This window comes from Aythya marila, assembly GCF_965140915.1.
Source record: "Aythya marila genome assembly, chromosome: 4".
Taxonomy (NCBI): Eukaryota; Metazoa; Chordata; class Aves; order Anseriformes; family Anatidae; genus Aythya; species Aythya marila.
Genome location: NC_139045.1, coordinates 24,851,820 through 24,870,870, shown reverse-complemented (window position 1 = coordinate 24,870,870; position 19,051 = coordinate 24,851,820). Strand labels below are relative to the sequence as shown.

The 19,051-nt window shown below is 41.6% G+C and overlaps 2 protein-coding genes across 2 annotated transcripts; one reads left to right on the top strand and one right to left on the bottom strand.

Annotated features, from left to right (window-relative positions):
• Positions 1-236: 236 nt before the first annotated feature.
• Positions 237-6,737, top strand: SAP30 (Sin3A associated protein 30). The gene is made up of 4 exons (XM_082760394.1): positions 237-787; positions 1,689-1,811; positions 4,267-4,365; positions 6,408-6,737. The coding sequence occupies exons 1-4, from the start codon at positions 434-436 to the stop codon at positions 6,528-6,530; spliced, it is 699 nt and encodes a 232-aa protein (XP_082616520.1). The 5' UTR covers positions 237-433; the 3' UTR covers positions 6,531-6,737.
• A 2,604-nt stretch (positions 6,738-9,341) lies between these two features.
• Positions 9,342-16,550, bottom strand: SCRG1 (stimulator of chondrogenesis 1). The gene is made up of 3 exons (XM_082760395.1): positions 16,463-16,550; positions 11,694-11,957; positions 9,342-10,180 (listed from the first exon to the last, which is right to left on the bottom strand). Exons 2-3 carry the CDS (start codon positions 11,927-11,929, stop codon positions 10,126-10,128), a joined length of 291 nt encoding a protein of 96 aa, XP_082616521.1. The 5' UTR covers positions 11,930-11,957; positions 16,463-16,550; the 3' UTR covers positions 9,342-10,125.
• Between the last annotated feature and the right edge of the window lie 2,501 nt (positions 16,551-19,051).

The following is a 19,051-nucleotide window of genomic DNA, read 5'->3' as shown; positions in this document are numbered from 1 at the left end:
CCCAGCACGGCGGGCCCGGCCTCCCGGCGGCGGGCGGAGAGGAGGGGGAGACCCGGGGGAGAGAGGGCGGGCCGCGGCCAGCGCGCTCGGCGCCTCGGCAAAATGGCCGGCCCCCGTCCCGCCGCGGGGCACGCCGGGAGCTGTAGTTTCCCCGCCTGTCGCCGCGCGGCGGGGGCTGCGGGCGGCGGGACTGCGTTTCCCGTGGCGCCCCGCGCGGCGGAGGGCGGTGCGCGGCGGCGGGCAGGTTGCTGTTGTTACATAGGAAACAGCTGAAGAGTCCCCACATGACGGAGGGGGAAGGAGGAAGTGGGGCGACCCGCGGGGCGACGCCGACGCTCCGGTAGCCGCGGGGGGCTTCGGCGACTCGGGCGGCACCGGCCGGGAAACGGCAGCGGGGGAACGGGAGCGCCCTGCCGCGGGGCTGGCGCCGGGCATGAACGGCTTCGCCCCCGAGGAGGTGACCCCGCGGGGGGCCGACCCCGCCGCCGCCGCCGCCGCCCCGCTGGGCAGCGCGGGCTCCGCCGCCGAGGTGCCGCCACCGCCGCCAGCGCCGCCGGGGCTGGCTCCGGGCTCGGCCGCCGGTGCCGGTGCCGGTGCTGGAGCCGGTGCCGGTGCCGCCGCGGGCTCGGCGGGTGCTGCCGGTGCCGGCGGCCCCGGGGCCGGGCAGCTGTGCTGCCTGCGGGAGGAGGGCGAGCGCTGCGGCCGCGCCGCCGGCAACGCCAGCTTCAGCAAGCGGATCCAGAAGAGCATCTCGCAGAAGAAGGTCAAGATCGAGCTGGACAAGAGCGTGAGTCACGGGCCGGCGGCACCGGGGCGAGCCCGGCCGCTCTCCCCGATCCCCAGCAGCTCGCTGCCCTCCCTAAAGTTCTGCCTTTTTTTTATTAGTAATTTTCTTTCCCATTTCTTTTTTTTTTTTTTTTTTTTTTTTAACTCTTTCATCCGGCGGCGTGGCAGCCTCGTCTCACCCCACTGTTTTTTTTTTTTTTTCTTTTAATTTCCTCGTGCCGGACTTTGCCGGGGTTCCTGGCGCTGCCCCAGCCCCGTTAGTTAGCTCGGGGCTGCGGCCGCCCCGCCTCGTCCCGTCACCCGCACGGCTCCCCCCGCGCCCCGCCGCCTGGCAGCCATCGGGCGCGGCCCGGCTCGGCACGGGGCTGAGCAGCGGCCCCGGCCCCGGCCCCACGCGTGGGGAGCCCCGGCGGAGCCAGCGCGGCCCTACAGAGGGGAGCTGGGGGTAAAGCTGCGTGCTGCTTGACCTTGGCGGCGGTGGGAGCGCGGGGAGGGGGGATATGTGGGGCGAGAGGCGGATTTTTGTCCTCCAAACAGCGTGAGGCGGCTTTTCCTGCTGGCTTCTCTCTCTCTCTCTCTCTCTTTTTTTTTTTTTTTTTTCCCTTGCTTGTTTGCTTCGCGATCCCCGAGCCGGAGGGCGGGCTGTACGTGTCTGTGCCGCGCTCCTCTCGCCGCGCCAGCCCATTGCAGCGCCTCGCCGCTCCCCGGCCCAGCCGGCGGCAGGGCTCTGCAGCACGGCACCTCCTGGCACCTCCTGCCCTGGCGGGGCCGGGTGGGGAAGCTCCCTGCGCCCTGCCAGCGGGCTGGCCGAGAGGATAGCGCCGTGTGCGCGTTTGTTTGTGTCGGACGCCCAGGAGGTGTTTACGCGGAGGTGATTGAAAGCTGCGATGTTGCTCTTTTAGGCGAGACATCTTTATATCTGTGACTTCCACAAAAACTTAATTCAGAGCGTGAGGAATAGAAGAAAGAGGAAAGGCAGTGATGATGATGGTGACTCGCCAGTGCAAGACATCGACACTCCAGAGGTAGTCAAACAGTTGCTCTTTCTAATAGTTATGCGAAGCTTGCTCTTACCTACCGCTGAGTCTGCGCAGATCTGCTTTCCCACTCTTACAGCTTTAGTTTGGGGAGTGGGGAAAAGGCTGACTCCTGATTTGCTCCGTTAGTTGTGCAGAACAAAACGAACAAGACTTTCTAGAATGTTTTAAAGTGTGTGCTAGTTCTCTCAGACAACTGCTGCTTCCAGCTTTCTCCTTTAGTGATTTGTTTCCACAGTCCTACTGAAAGTTGTGCTTTGCTACTTATTAGCAAGACCTCTCTTTGCAGAGGTTGAAGGGAATTGCATGTAAGACTTGAGATATAAATGTTTCACTGCCCCATCCCTCTAATCCTTGCCTGTCATGCAAAATGTGTTGCAGATGGTTCTTGCAGTTACCCTGTTACCTTAGTCTAATGGAAAATTTAGTCATAGCTCTTTGTGTTTAGCCCTTGCTGGGGGAAGCGATGTTCAGGGAGCTGTACTCAAAATGAGCTGAGAAGGATGGCACTTCTGCTTGCTTTCTGCACTACAGACCAGTGAAACATCACCCATTATGAAAGCGATCCACAGCTCTCAAACCTTTTCCAATAATATAATGGGAGAGAATGTACCTAGGGCTCTCTTCTTCCTACACGTGCTCTGGATTATTTCTGCTACAGCCCGTGTGTTAATTTTGAGCAGAGCCTACCTGGTCTTCTCCAAGAGGGATTTTTAAAGCGTTCTTTCGAAATTGCTCCGTAAGTGTTAATTTAATGGCATCCTTATGGTCAGCATCTGCAGAAATCAGCAATATAGGTGATGAAACTTTGTACAAGAATCCCTGCCTGAAGGCACATGGCTCCAGTTTGAAGGCTCTGACTAAGAGGATTTTAGGGGATTGGAAGTAGTTTGATGCTGGACTGTATCTTTTGTCGGTAAACATGTTGGATCACTTCTGTGAAAGTTCTCTTTAAACCTAATATTCTGTGTGGCTTTAGGTAGCTGTCTGGCAGAGAGGTAATTGCAGCTCTTCAGCGAGCCTGTTTTGTTTTCCCAGACAAGAATAATAAAGTATGACACAACTGATGGATATCTCTAGAACAAAAAAGCAAGTGTATTTTTAATGGTTCTACTGCAGGAAAGAAAGCTGCCAGGGTAGTACTTTTGAGGAGTTTCAGCTAGCCATTTGGACAACAGCAGTATGCACTTCCCATGTGGTTACTATACACCTTTCATGCCTGTTGGCCCTTGACCACTTATATTTTCAATTGCTATCCAGTTTACTAAGGGGGGGAAAAAAATATTCTGAGCACCTGCAGGGCCTTCCAATTTCCACCTCGGTTATGACCATCACTAGATATTAGTGATTGTTACCGAGAGGACTAGGCTTCCACAGTATGGCTTAAGTACCAGGGGATGCCCATCCTCCTGCACATAAGGAAGCATTGCATCACATCTGGCCAGGTTACCAAGTAGGCACTAGCACTGTTGTTACCCAAAATCACAAAATACTCTATAGTTGAGAATGCTAAATGGCTTTAAAGTAGAAATGAATGCCTTAACTGATCTTTAGTGCAGGAAGTTTGGAGAACACTGCTGCAATAGCAACTGACCTAACAGAACTTCTCATTCAGCCTGTTTTGTCAGTTTACTTTCCTCCTCAGTCTTTTGATTTCACTTTCTTTTGCATTGTCCAGGAGGGTAAGCTGTTGGTGGGAGAAGTGACTGTTGATCAGAGTTTGTGGGATTTAAAACCAAGGGAGTACTGGGTTGAGGTTGTGTATTTATATCCCTAAAAGGAGCTTGTGCAATTCTCTCAACTGTCAACTCACACTGAAAAATAGTTTTGGGCAACTATGCCTGTGCACATACCTCCTATGTTGTGCTTATGTAGCAGGGACATGTTTGGAGACCAGGAGCAGCTGTTTCCTTCTCTCACCTAAAGCCAGAGAACTTTGTACTCAATACATTTTCTTGGTTCTAATGCATGCTGTCTCATGGTACAGATGTGCTATGTCTTGCATGTAACCTGTGTAAAATCTGATGGCTGAAATCTCAATACAAAAGCATCCTTTGAATCAGATATTATATGAAATTTGTTACTGGCCTTTGTGCAAGCATGCTCAAAACTGGGAACAAACGGGGAAAAAAAAAAAAAAGAAAATATTGAAGTACAATAGTGAGTTCCAAATATTGTCTGCTGCTAACAGGAGGAAGAGCCATGTTCACTAACAGTAAACTGCTCTTAAACTGAACTGGAGTGTTTTTCTTTCTGTTTGAAGGTGTGGGGTGGAGTTCTGTTGTTTTTGTTTTTGTTTTCTGTCAAAATAAGACTGTCAGCTCCAAAGATCTATGCTTTTGTATGCGTGAGATCCTAAAATGTTGAGAGGCAAGCTATTAATAAATGAAACCTTATCAGTTACATAAGACTGCTTTCTTCCCCTTCCCTCATTTTCTTCTAGGTTGATTTATATCAGTTACAAGTAAACACACTTCGAAGGTACAAAAGACACTTCAAGCTACAGACCAGACCAGGACTTAACAAAGCACAGCTTGTTGAAGTATGTATGAGTGTTTGTTCCATAATAGAGAATGCAACTTGCTATGGCATGTGTGTTTCTTCTCTATACAATATGATCCTTGCATAAAGTGCATGTGTAATCTGGATTTTATGAGAACAAAAAGGAGCAGCTTATCTAGCTTCCTTCATTGGCCACAGCTCCTGAGCCAAGTAAATCAAAAGTAAAAGTTTTTTCCAGAGGAGGGACTGTTAACTTTGAGAAGGAATGTATGCTGCTTAAAAACACAAAGTGCTGAGTTGAATGGTAAGGTGATCTGCATCTCTCTGAATATCATAGAATTGTGGATTTGTAGCCTGTGTATCAGTCACAGCTTCAGCTTAAGAGTCCTGCTGATGATAGCTGGGAACTGATGTAGCAATGAAATTCTAGTAAGGCTCAAGCTTAGCTTTAAAACCCTAGTTAATATAGACATATGTTGATGTGTTGAAAGTACAGAAACGTGAAAAACAGATTTCAATTGATCATTAATTTCTATCAATTAAAAACAATTCTGTTATCGCAGAATGGAATGTCATAAAATTCTTTTTTCTCAGTAATATTTCTAAAAGTGATGAAGCAGTGACTACAGCTGTATGTATCTTTACTGTATGGGAGTGCAGTTTTAAAGGAACTCTTCCACACTGCTAAGGTGCAGATACAGACTGCTGATATAAATATGTGGAAGCACTGGTGTCTCTCTCAGGAGGGAAGTACAGCTGCCACCTTTTCAGTTTTGTGCAGTAATGCTCAGTTGTACTTCAGTGCAGGCATTTTGTTGATCTCTCTACAAAGCAGTGTGGATTAAAGCCAAGGTTCTTAAATGTGTGAGAGATCTCAAGGCCAAGCTGTAAAAGAACAATGCTGCTGCTGCTTCTATGAGTAAGAATTTAAATCCAGTTTGCTTTTCTTGATGTACAGCTAGTTCTTGAATTAGCAGGACTGATTTGAAAAAGCACAAGTGATTTTATTTTATTTTTTTCCCCCATAGATCTAGCATTTCTAAGGGTCTGTTTTAGGTGCATCTCATGAGATATTTGCAGTAGCATATGCTGCTTGTGCTGCTTCATGTGAATAGGCAAAGCTTCTGTCATGTGCTTTGACTGACCTACTGGTCTTTGTGAGATATAGCCACAGAACTTCCTTACTTTATAGGCCATATGATTTCCTGTAACCTATCCTAATGTACAATGGTCGTTCTGCTAGCTGTTACTTAAAACTCCATGTTAAAGGGCTCTGTCAAACTGTCTCTGACAGGGGTTTGAAAAGCTTTCTAACTTGCTAATTGTTTTAAACACTTATACCTTGTGGTAGTTCAAAGAGCAGTCCTGTTCTCCTCCCTTCCTCTTGCTAATTTTAGTCTAAAAAATTGTTCTGCAAAAAGCCAGAGAACAGACTGAGGCAGTCAGTCAATGTGAATACTTATAAAGCTGACAGTCCATTTTGATGAAGAGGGGAAAAAAAAACTTCTGGAATTACAGAAGTGATTCAAACTGTAGAAATTGACATTTTAGTATGTATACCACAGTGAATTTTTATCCCTGATGGCTCTGTTTTGAAGAGCTGAATGTTCAATAATCAGTCTTAAATTCTTTTTTCAGGATCTTGCATTTTTCTATATGATACAGGTCCCTCTTCAGCCTGAGTAATGAGTAGTAGCCTAATTTCTGTGCTGTAGTTCTGTTGATATTCAATAGTCATTACACGTTCTATAGGATTCAAGCATTGACTACATAGATGTAATGATATTCCTATGCTTGTTGTGAGAATTGATTATTTTTTTTCTGACAATTTTCTGCATGTTTTACTTTGGAAACTAGGGTACAATCTGCTGTATTTGTTTCAGAGTTCTCAATAAAATGGTTCCTATCCTAACTTTTGTATGACTAATAAGGACTTTTGAAGGGAGGTAGAGTTTCCTCTATTAATTTTAAGCTTTTTGATCAAGCTCTTAAACATTTTTTAATGTAGTCTATTTAAATCTGAATCTTCCGTTTCTGCATATAAAAGTGGTTATTTAATTTCCTTGCATTCTTCCTTTGTAGATAATTGGCTGCCATTTTAGGACAATTCCAGTGAATGAAAAGGACACCTTAACATATTTCATCTACTCAGTGAAGAATGACAAGAACAAACCAGATCTAAAGATGGATAGTGGTGTTCACTAGACAGAAAAGGTTGGGACTGAGACTCACGCTGCAAATCAAAAGACTGAGGGTTTTTGTTGATATGCAAAAGCTTTCTTTGTAACTTTTTCCTCCCAAGAGAGTTTCTCTGTTTTATTTTTCATAACCTTGCTGATTTGTTTGAAAACCATCTCTTATGAAACAAACTTCCTCAGCAAACTATTTTAAATAAATATCACTTATACTGTTGCTCAAGTGGATGTGTCTAACTTATTTGGTGAGTTACTTGTTCTTAATAATTAAGCTTTAATTCCTTATGTAATGATTTTTTTTTCATTTAAAATCTACCAGTAATACGTTTATGAATGTACTTCAAGTTCTCATAATGCAAAGCTGTCTTAAAAAAAAAAAAAAAAAAAAAAAAAAAAGTGGCAGACTTAGCAATAGGCTCTTTTTCCTAGAGTAAAAGGTTTTAAATGACAGTTCCAGCTATTAGCAGGGCAGAAATTGCTGAATAACATTTTCATTTTCCTCTTTGGAAACAAGAATTGATGTGGGCTTTTCTGATTTGTTTATTCATCTTGTCATTGCTTGGATATGTGCTTCCAAGCACTCAAGCCTTCCTGCTCCGATATTAAAATGGGGAAAAAAAAAATGTGGTTCTTGAATTTCAAAGCTATAAGCATGGATGAAAAGACTGCTGCAGCTTACTGTGCTGAGAAATCTTCCACTTGGGAAAAAAATTCTTTAGCTGCTGACATTTTTTCCCATTCATCTACGTAGACTGCTGCTAAGAACTTAATTGGAGAACGGCAGACTGAGTTTATGCTGGGTTCATACAGTATCTTCTAATAGGCATGCTGTTTCTTGTTCGTTACATGCATTAACTCAGGCTGCTTAAAAACAAAAACAAAGAACACACTGAAACATAAAGTACCATGAGAAATATATTTAATTGGCTATCTTAGTAAAGTCTGTGATGTTGAAGACAGGATTATGTATGACTTCTTGGATTTCATTGTTAGTTATTGTGCTACTCGAAATGTATGGTACATGAAATATTTCTTTCTGCGTTAAACTGTGTGCATGGGTTGAAGAAAAGGCAGAAAGAGAAGCTTAAAGCAGAGGAGGACATGGCTTCAGTTTGTTCAGTTAGCATTTGCTGCAACTTCTAACCTTATCAGATGTTTAAAGGCTATTTCTTAAATAGGGAAAAATGAGAGAGTATCTCTGGTCTAAACTGATGGATGTTAATCTTGTGAGTTTTTTTGGGAAAACTACTTTCTTGGCATCACTGCAACCAAGATGCTCCATTCTGCTATTTTGACCTGTGGCACTCTGTTGCTTAACTGAATGATGATAAACCCTAAACTCAAACTGGCTGCCTTCCCAGGAGCTATAAGTGGTCTAATTTCTTTCACTCACAGTGTCTTAGATCTTTCCACATTGAAGTTCTGCAGTGATGGCCTAAGTTCAAACTGCTTAGTGGGTTAGTGATATCTAGCTAGTGGTGGCTAAAGTTGGTATTTCTTGGGAGATGTTTCAGTACCCTTTTCACAGAAGTGTCTGCAAAATTGTTTACTAAATGGTCTTTGCACAGGTTGAATTTGTAGTCTTCAAAACATTATTTGGAAAAGCATCCAGAGAAACTGGCGCTAAACTGGGCACCTGAAGGATAAAGGCTTTTTCTCTCTTACAGAATGGAGGGCAGGGATGAATGTTTGCATTTAGGTCTGGCAGGACATGTAGAAGATCCTTCAGGAGGGAAGGAGAGTGGGAAGAAAGAAAAGCAATTTTCTATAGGGAATTGGTCTTAAAGTAATAGCCTAAGTGACCTTATTCATCTGCATGTGGAAAGTGGCAAAACTTTTTTTCCAGCAGATTGTGGATTTTTCCAAGTCAGTAGTGGTGGAAGGGGAAGTAACTGAAAACCACTTACTGACTTTACAACCTAGCTGTGTATCTGCCTCAGTTCTTATTGCTCCTGCTCTAGAAAGCTGTGGATGATAGGCATATGCAACATGATTTACACAGGAACTAGGTGCCATAACTATCAGAAGCTACTTGCACTTACTACTACTAGAAGTTTATAGAGGACTTTGCACAAGAGTGGATACCATATGTTTTCTTAGCAAAACACTGACTTTGTATGTTTCAACTGTGAGTTGCCAGATTATTTTTTCCTTAATTGATGATTTGGTAAGAAGCCCAAATGACTCAGGAATAATTACACAAACCAGGCTTAAAAAGCCTAGTGAAACAAACTGTTTGTTTAACACCCAGTAGCCTAAAAATTACTTGGCAAATGGTACATGCAGATTTACTTGAAACGTTTATTATTAGCTATGTATAATCAAGACACTGCTACCCCATCCAACCCTTGTTTACTAACAGAAAAAGTCATTGATGTTTCATATGGTATGTGAAATAAGTTTGGTACTTCAATGCTAGCAGTTTTCAGTGTAATGTAAAATTATTTGGTGAACAATATACTGATTTGAGGGGGTAAAAATAGTGACCTCAGTACTACATGCTTTTCATGTGGCTGGCTAAAGGGTTACCATTTGAAAGGCAGTAAGATAGTTTACTGCCTCTAAGCCTGGCTTGTTCAGATGGCTGCTGTTAAATTTATAAGTGAATATAAATTACTGGCTACTTTTCTCTGATACTGTAATCAGCCTCAGCAGGTATTGAGAGGTAACTGTATAGGCTAGATCACAATAACTCAAATTAAGATGATTACTTCCAATATTTCTAGTTACCTCTGTCTTCATTTACCCAACTGTTTCCTTATCCTAAAAATAAAAAAGCTGGGATTTTAACTTTAATTCCCAGGTACTGTATTTCAAATGAGGCTTGATCCAAAAGCTGCTTAAGTGAGTATTTTTATGTTGCCTTAACTGACCCTGTGTCAGTCTGATTTTCTATGTCTTTCTGAATTTATATATATGCTATCACTGCTGCTCTAGCATTCTAAGAGTTCAATGTTCATCTTAAGATTTCAGATGCAACTGAAAAATTATACATAATTATCATTTACATGTACTTTACTATGTATGAATCTTAACTTTTTTCCAGTAGAATTTTCAAAGATGAATGGTGTGAGTTTTGTTTTTATTTTTTTTCCGAGACGGCCAGGTAGAAGGTGGAAACGTATGTATGGAAGTGCTAGGTACTGAATAGTGTCAGCTTAAACCAACATTAACTGTGTAGAGGCAATAAAGCAACAGGAAGCTGCACTGCAATAGATTCCTGCAAGAGTTCTTAACCACATGAAGGCTTAATCTTGAAACTCCTTCATAAAAACTAGTTGAGAACACTGTGCTTATTAAAAAGGTAGGCTTTTTGCTGGGATCTGCATATTAAGACTATTATGCTCTTGTACAGTCTTTCGCATGATATGTGGAGCTAATTGACAGCTACCAAATTCAAAGGGAGAACTTCTTACATATTCCAAAAAGGTAAAGAAAGGAAATTTTTCTCCATTGTAAAGAGAGGTGCTGCAATGTGCTTAGAGAGAGAGGTGTGTTTTTTTTAATTATTGTTTTTGCTTGATGTTGGTTTTATTTTTCCCATTGAAAGTGTTATGCAATTGCAGAACGATGTCTGTTGTCCTCACTGGCAGACTTGATGTTGATCACTCACTGTTGCAGGGGATCACAAAAGATACCTTTGGTCCAAAGAAAATCTCCCTGAAAGAGATTTAGATATTTTAATAATTATTAGAGCTTTACCGTGACATGCATTTCTATGTTTGTTAGTTTTTGATGAGTTGTATGTGTTACTATTGTGTATATGGGATGCCCTTCCAACTATGCAAATGCAGCTGCAGGTCTGTATGAAGATACTGTTTCTACCTCTGCTGGCCTGATTCAGAAGTGATGGCAAAAACTCTCTTGGCTGACCATTGTGCCAGGACTCTGGAATGGTATTTTAGCTTTGTAAAAATAAAATTACAAAATACATAATATTATAAAGAACTTTGGCACATGCATGCACTCTGCTTAGTGCAATTTGCCCTGAGAACAGATCCACATATTAGGTCTTCCGTACCTTAAGATGGATGAAAGAAGACTTCCTTGTGTATTTGTATCAAAGTAAGAGGCTTTCAAAGCTCAGGTTAAGGCTGGAAACCCAAAGTGTGCTTCAGGGTGAGGGCACTGTATCTGGTTATAGGGAGAGTGAAATATGAAAAATGTACTTAAACAGTGCTCTGGGTCTAAATGTTTAAATTTCTAGCTTTAGGAGTCATTCCTGCTTGTTTCAAATCTAGTCCTCTACAGGAGTATGGACAAGTTATCTTTTATTGGACTTAAGGGACTTGAGAAACTTGTGTGGCAAGAGGAGCTCATATAAAAAGTTATTTTTGCTTGCCTATATAATGCCATCACATTACAATGTCCCTGGAGCATTAAGAAGTTGTGAAGCGTTGATGTTTTAATCTAAATTTCCTGAAGAAAAGACATTGCTGGAAAGCTGAATGGAAATAATCTCTTAATATATTTTATATCTTCAAACCAGTATGGGCTGGTGGTGTTTATTCACTAAATATTAATTTTATTGAGATGTACATTCTTTCTGTAAAACAACAACGAAAACACATTCCATGAGAATTTCTGTATTGCTTTGTCAACACTGTCAGCCAGCAGGCAAAGTGTTGGCTAAGTCTCTAAATCTTTTTCCTCCCTTGCAGGCATTTGAAAACCTATTCTCCCCCCGTTTGCCTTCCTACTTAAAACAGCTGTCTTTACAGAATTCAGCTGACATATATGCACATGCCTTGGAATAGCAACATAACTCTTTACTGGCTAACAGAAATCAAATGGCTTTGTTTATGGTCCTGAAAACATTTTCATTGCAAACTGCTGTGAATAAGGATTTGTAGTTCATGTTGATAGTTTAAACAGTTATTGGCAGAAGAGTCAAAAGCTGGGCAATTGCAATGCTAAATCCCCTCCCAATGGCACTTGCAGGTTTACAAAGTAAGCTAAGCATGTCCCAGGTGAGGCCCTGAAAAACAAGGATTGAAAACTGCCAGTGTGCTAGGTAACTGGTTATATCTTGATATAGCTTCATACCACCTCAAGTAATGTGTTTCTTTGTAATGGCAGCTTATTCCTCCAGTGGAAACTGTAAAGTGATGGAAATATAATGGATGGCTGTACAGAACTCGGCAAGTTTCTATGATCTTGAATGTAACCTTACTTTGGACAGCAGAGCAGTTCCTTGAAGTTGCAGTAACAGACAGTCTCGCAGCCCTTCCCTTCCCAAAAGTGATCCTTCAGGCTTCCATCGATTTGTCGAAGGTTCTCCATGCCCTCGTGGATGCCGTGGCAGTTGTGGTCCTTCAGAGCCCTCTTGTAACAGGAGGGACGCTGGGAAGGGGCCATGTGAGCACCCAGGAGAGTGCTCAGCAGAAGCAGAGCTGAGAGTGTTTTCATTTTTGCAAAGCTCCCCACGGCAGGAGTGCTAAAGAGAAATGAGGTACGTGACACAGGTATAGTTGTTGAACAGGTCTTTTCCCCATCTTGCTTTCTGGCTCACATTTTTCTGTCTTTCCTGTGAACTTTTGGAGGTTTGAGCCTCTGTGCTGGCAAGTGTTTTCTCCTAGGAGGTAAATAATATTGCCATGGAATTGATATTCATTACTTTCTATACAACTGTAGGAATCCTTTCTCTGGGAATTGAGGCTTCTGTTGCTGGCAATTTTGTTGTTGCTTTGGCCTCTCACCTTGAGAAAATTGCTTTGAGCTGGTCGTGTTCTCTCAGCAGTGTAAATGCACGTATCGGTGGCTACCAGTGTGGGGGACATGTTCGTGGCTCTCATTGCCTTCCTGGTGATTTCAGCTGTTTGAGACAGTTGAAATGAGTAATTCGCATGAAATTAATACTATCTTTCCCCCATAGAAGTTGTGGAAAAACTGTCTGCTGAATCAGACTGCTGTCCCAGGCTGCCTGAGAAACTGAAGTGCTATATGGCCCAGGCAGCCAGAGCCCTGTAGGGCTGCCAGGTGCTGTACCCTTGGCAAGAACTGCACTGCAGGTTCTGGTGGGATGCAGCATTACCAAGAAGTTTTTTTTAATCTATCTTGGTACTGAAAACTACTTAGTTGAGTCTCGCTACAAGAGGTCATTATAGTTTAATAGACATTTCTTTTTAAATGATAGGATAAACTATTCCTTGCAGAACTGTTGTTGGTGATGAGGCTTCCCATCATCTGTGTGAGGTTGCTTAAAGCCAGCTGTGCTTTTCTGGGCTGCTTTGCACAGAGTCTGTGTCACAAAGCTTTGGGTATGACCCTTGAACTTGCATTTGCTTTTCTAAGTTAGTCCTTCTTTTACTGGTATTAGGATTGAGAGGTTGGTGGGTTTGACTTTTTTTTTTTTTTATTTATTTTTTTTACTGCTTTTGCCTCGTGCTTCAATGAAAGAGACTTGCTATCTCTGGATTTTAAAATGAATTTTGCTCTGAAACCTCACCTGAAACAATGGTCAAGTCTGTGTAGCTAGCTCTCCCTGTGAGCGTTCCCAACTTTATTTGTGGTAGCATCAAAAAGATTGTTTCATCACATTGGCACTTCAGAGTTGGTGGCCCTTTGCTACAACACTATGGGCTAGTTTGGGTCTGTCTTGTGTGGCTGCAGAGCAGAGCACTCTAAACTAATCCAAAACCAGGAATAAAACAACATGTGAGCAAAGACTATCAAATCTCAGGTTAAGGTGGCAGAGCTTTTATCTAGATAAGAAAAGTGTCAGGTACAGAGGTCACTAAGATAATTGAGTCCTGCTTCTGATGTTTTGTAGAATGGTTGAGGTAACACTTGAAAAACAAACAATAAGCTTTTAAACATATAAATTTACTGTATTGGTAGTATATTTTTTTTCCTGCATAGTTACATAACTACCTTAGATTTCTTGCTGACTTTCCATGATATGCTAGAAATAGTTAAGAAAATCTGGGAATTCAAATTTATTAATAAGTGGCCAAAGTATTAAGGAATATGACTAAGCTCTTGTGTATTTTTTAACTTCTGTCATTGAAACATAATTCATCCAATCTTTCTTTTTACTTTCTATGAACTTGTATGTGAACTTATGAGAAGACTCCATAAACTACTAGTAATGGAGCCTTAAGGATCTATTTTTTAATTGCCTTGGAGTGTGGTATTAAATAATGTACCGTCTTTAGTAGGTCTAGGCCTCAAAATTACTCAAAGTAAACACTGCTCTAACTTTGCTTTTTTTTTTTTTTCATAATCAGGTAAAGAATCATTATAATAATGGTTTTATTTCGTGGGATTACAAACACTGCAGTTTGAGGGTTCTGCTAAGGGATGTCTAATACTCAAAGAGGAAGTTTGTTTATACTATACCTTGATAAATGCCAATGTCAGGAATACAATTTAACATTTTTCTGTTCAAGTAATTGAACTTCATTATGAAAGTATTTAATGGAAGAAATGTTCCATGAAAGATAAATTCAGGAAGCAGAGGTTTCTGTGCCTGTTTTCTGTGATTGGATTATTCTATCAGTTCTTCCCCCGAGGATGAGGCATTTATAATATCTTGCTCTTGTGCACGTTTTTTGTTCTTAATAATTTGGATGAGCTTTCTCTATATGGAGTTTAGCTGGAATGCTCATTTGAGTCTGTTGCCAGCTGCTGATCTGCTCAAAATTCATAGGAACATATTCTGTCCTGAAAATGGACACATTTTCTGTAGACTGTCAAATTGCTGGATTCAGAAATCATGATCTACACTTTAGGGATACCTCAGTGCCCACTCTGGAGTATAACAAGATAGTGCTAGGGTGCATTGTTGAGATGGCTGATATGGATAGCTGCCAAAATTGGTATTAGCAGAGTCATGTGCCATTGAGTTATGGACAGACAACTTCACTAAGAGGTCAGTTATGCATCTTATTTGCTTAGCATTGCTGTTTTTCAGAAAAGTCTTTTTTTTTTTTCTTAAACATTTACTTTTTTTTATTTTTATTTATTTTTTTTACAGTTAGTAACCGAAAGGAAACTTTCAGTCAAAGACCTTTCTTCAAAAGGTTATTCTTTACAGTGAGAGAATGGTACCTATTTGCAGATGAAAGATCGCCAAGGAACTGGAGTGTTTCATCAGTTCCCTGCACAGGATCAGTGATGATGAACTCCGCAGATCTTTCAGAAGCAGAATTGTTTTTCCCCTGACAAACTGCTGCAACTTCTGACTATGGTTTCACAAATGATTGAATGTTACCAATTGCTTAGTTAAATAGCAGAGCTAGGAAGTGCATATGCATTTGAAAATGCATGTCAAAGACCTTATCTGCTTTTGCATACTATAGAAACTGTCTTAAAAAAAATAAATCAAGGAAATTAGAATAAATCCAACTGCAAAAGGGACTCAAAAATCACTGCCCACAAACAGTCTTACATTTATGTAAAACCTTCTGAAAAAATAGTAATGCCAGTTATGCCTAGCCTGACCAGGTTCTCTGTCCAGATTATATCTTCTCAAATTCTATCAGAGGAGTAAAACCATCCACAAATATTTAAGATCACTTTGCATTTGCAGAAGTCCATTTTAAGAAATTATTTCTCTGATTGCTTTGACATGGTGTAAGTAAAGTTCAGAGAAGTTCAGCTGTGAAAACAAGTGCTTTGAAAAAAATTAGGATTTTGTGTTGAAGAAAACATTTTGTTTGGGACTGAGAGCTGTGAGTCAAGAATCACCACTATCCCTGCTCATTCACCCGAGAGTGTTTGAATTGTCCTGCCAAGTGATTTGGCACCATCTAGCTTATGGATCTGCAAGGAGCAGAGGTAGTCACAAAAAGACCAAACAGAATAACCCAGGTTTCAGCATCCATGGCTGAGAACTACAGGGTAGTATTTCATGAGAATAGAGATGCACTTTAAATGCCCCGTGATATTTGTAGGAGCTCAGGTGCTAGCAATAGAGACAGTCACAGGGAACACTGAGAAATGGCACAAGGTGCATATTTCAGCACAGCTAGAGATCCTTCTAGTTTGGGAAAAGATAAATATTTACAATTTTGTCTGTCAGCCATTATATATACCTTTCAGAGTTTTTACTCTTGTCTATGGCTCTCCAGTTGCCTAATTCTGAAAACAGCAGATACTCTAATCTAACTGGTACTGTCTTGGTGTGTGATCTGTTCCAATCAGTCCAGTGGCAGGTGCTGGGTTAACAAGTTGGCAATTTGTGCTTTAAAAGGTGAGGCTTTTTATTTTTTGACATAACTTATACACTGCAATCTCAACGTGTATTGAGGTCGAGAGCTAGAAGTACCTATTCAAAATAAAATGCCTTTTATCTTTTTTTCATTTGTCAGGTTTCTAACTCAGAAACACCTGTAAAGAACCAAACTTAACATTTAATATTTAGGTGTTAGTGCATTATAGTTAGGCTTATTAATGCATTTGTAAGAAATCATTACACAAGAACTTCATAACTGATATTAAGAACTTTTTTCCATTAAAGAAGTCTTCAAATCTGTTTTTCTTTAACAGTTGGTGCATTGTGAGGACAGCAGCTATTCCACTGAGAATGAATTCAGTGAATTACTGCTTTGTAATTCCCATCAATACCATGATTCTTTCCAGAAATTGAGTTCTCATTAAAACCCGTTTAGTTTTCTTAAAGACAGAAATTCATTGTGAACACACCTCTCTCCACGTTCACCAACTTTGCAATAATATTAAGTACAGGCAGGCAATATAGTATGTTTAATAACTTCAGATGTTAATATATAACATCCAGCTTTGAACAGCAAGATAGGGAAAGAGTTATCTTTAGCTGGATCATATTGATGCATCTGTCTTGAATAACATCTTTTGCCTACAATGTATCTGATTTTTCCCAAATCTTCTTCATGTTCCCATATGTATTTCTAATCCTGTAGTCTGTAACTAGCACCAGAAGAACAAGTGCACAAGGATAATTTCAGGAGCACGACATACCTTTTTCTTCTGCTTCACTCTTTCACTTTCTTGGCAGCTGTGTATTTTCAGATAGACACAGAGAGCTAGAGCTAGCGGGGGTGAGAAGAGGGAGGGCTGACGGGAGATGCAGGACAAACAGCCCTTTGTCTGTCCTGACTTCTGTCTGTGAGTGACACACTCCCTTCTCCAGCGAGGGGCCAGAGGATGGGCTTCAAGAACTGCTTCATTCAGTCACTGCCAACCTAGACAAGGAAAAAAAAAGTGAACGTATCCTTTCCAGCAGGAAACTATTAGTTCATCCAGGACCTGGCAAGGTGTCTCCTCAGAGAGCAAAGTATAACATCCAGCACAGGGAGAGGGAAAACGCCCTGCAGAATACGTGCGTCCTGATGTGCAGCGAGAGCAGGCGTGGGGCTGGTGGGGGGAGCAGGGCACGGCACGGAGCTGATGTGCTGTTTGCATTGAGCAAGACCTGTGCACCTAGCCAGCAGTCTTGTGCAATTCCTGACTTCAGGAATCTGTTTTTCAAAAATGAAATAATCAAGAACTGTAATTATTTTAACTAGACTTTTTGTACAGCGTACTATGTGACATTGAATTGAGTTCAATACTGGCCAAGCATTTAATCAAGAGGTAAAGTGAATGGTATTTTAGAGGAAGTTATTTTATACTAAAAATGCAAATCAAATAATCTGGTATCACAAAAACACAACTTGAAGTCCTTGAATGGAGCTGAAGTATTATTTATTAATGAGAAGAAGTCTCAGGGGCGAAGTCTGGGGTGTTGTCAGTGTCCTTACGTTTCTGTTGCAATTTAGGCCCTCCTTTTGTTGTGGCCATGCCGGCTCTGTTTTGTCATATGAATAGACAAGTAAGGTTACACCTTAGATGTCAACTAGTAATTTTTTACACTTCTAGTCTGCATCATTTTTATTCTCTTGTAGCTAGAGTTTTTCTCTATTGGGCTGCTTCTAGTACAGAGGTTTGTTACAAGTACAAAACCACACCTCTGCTCAGCTGCTTCAATATACAAATTGAGGTCTTGGTGCTTGTCTTGAAAACCTCTTAAACCTGCACGTCCCTTCTGGTGGTGGTCACAGCCAGCAGGTTATTCCTTCTCTTTGCTGGAGAAGGACAGCTGGGTCAGCAGGGAGCAGGACATATGCTTGTACCTGTACAGGACATCAGGGTGACAAAACACCTCGTGCTGGCTCTGCTTCTCTGCAGTAATTCCTTTCTGGCATGGATCTTTGCCCTGGCAGCCCGTGCTCTAAATGAGATTATCCTAATGCCTCTGTGAGGACTCGGTGTCCCAGTTCCCTGTGAGTGACTTGCTTGGGTAGCAGTCCAGCAGTTTGGTGGGCTGATAGCTCTGTTTATAAAGAGAAGTGTGCAGGGGGAGATGTTTCTTTGGGAAAGGTCCCCTTGTGGTTTTGAGAAAAGACAGTTCTAACAAAGCTAACGTTTTGCTGGCGTTTTTCCCCCCCTCTTCATAGGTTTGTGTATGATGTTTCCAGTTGTGGCATTCAGGAACAGGAGGAAACTTTCTCTCTCCTGATGCTTCTTCAGCATAGAAACTGGGAAGTAAATTGAGATTGGGAGGGAGCAAAGGTTTTAGGCAATCTGTGGGGTGAGGTGCAGCCAAAGGCTATGTTGGCTGCTGTAGGAGCAGCTCTCTGAGGTGTGAAAGGTAGGGTATGTTACAGGACAATGCATTGAAGGGTAGGGCAGTGTGTGATACTATTGGCCTGGGAGAGAGTGAAGTGAAAAGCAGTGTTACCAGATCTAAATTCTTTCTCAAGATGCATGAGCTCTGTTAGGAAATCCTGCTTTTTCACCCTTCTTGATCTGCATGCGTGTACACAATGAACATAGTAATTACTAATTATATTCGATTTGTCTAGAGAGCCTCTTTTCAGATGCCTACATTATCCCTTCTCCTGTCCATGATGTATGTCAAAGTAAGGTGCAAAACAGAACAGTTCAAAAGGGGCAGTGACAAAGTCATAGCAGTAATCCATAGGGGAGCAGTAGTTCTTAAGGGAGAAAGGCCATTGGCAGGGTGTGGAGATGGAAAAGGTAGCAATGAAATTCAGCTGCAAAAGGGTGGTTGCCTCCAGTATACAACATTACTCTAGAATAACCTTACGTAATGTGCCCTGGGAAAATAATCTTTGCTTTTTGAATTTAAGTACTCAGCATTTTATATGTGCTTTGCATTTTTAATGCAAGCCACACAGGTTTAACTTTTTTTTTTTTTTTTTTTTCTGTGAGCAAAAATCAATTTGCATTTTATTGCATTCTCAATGTCAACATCCAGCTTTTTGCAGTCTGACAGTGAAGAATACCAATGTTTCTCCTTTCACAGTAAATCTTCTTAAAAGTTGCCACTTAAACAATGAGTCAGCTCATTTAATACATACAGTTTATATGAGGAACCTCGGAACCTGATTTTGGTGGATGATGCGATCTAAAGCCTATACCTGAGGATTGTAAATGACTGTAGATATTGTGGGGATGCATAAAGACCTTGGAGACTTCATGCTGGTGGTAAAGACCGTGCCAGTACAACTAAGACATTAAGTGCTGTCATCATTTGCTACAGGA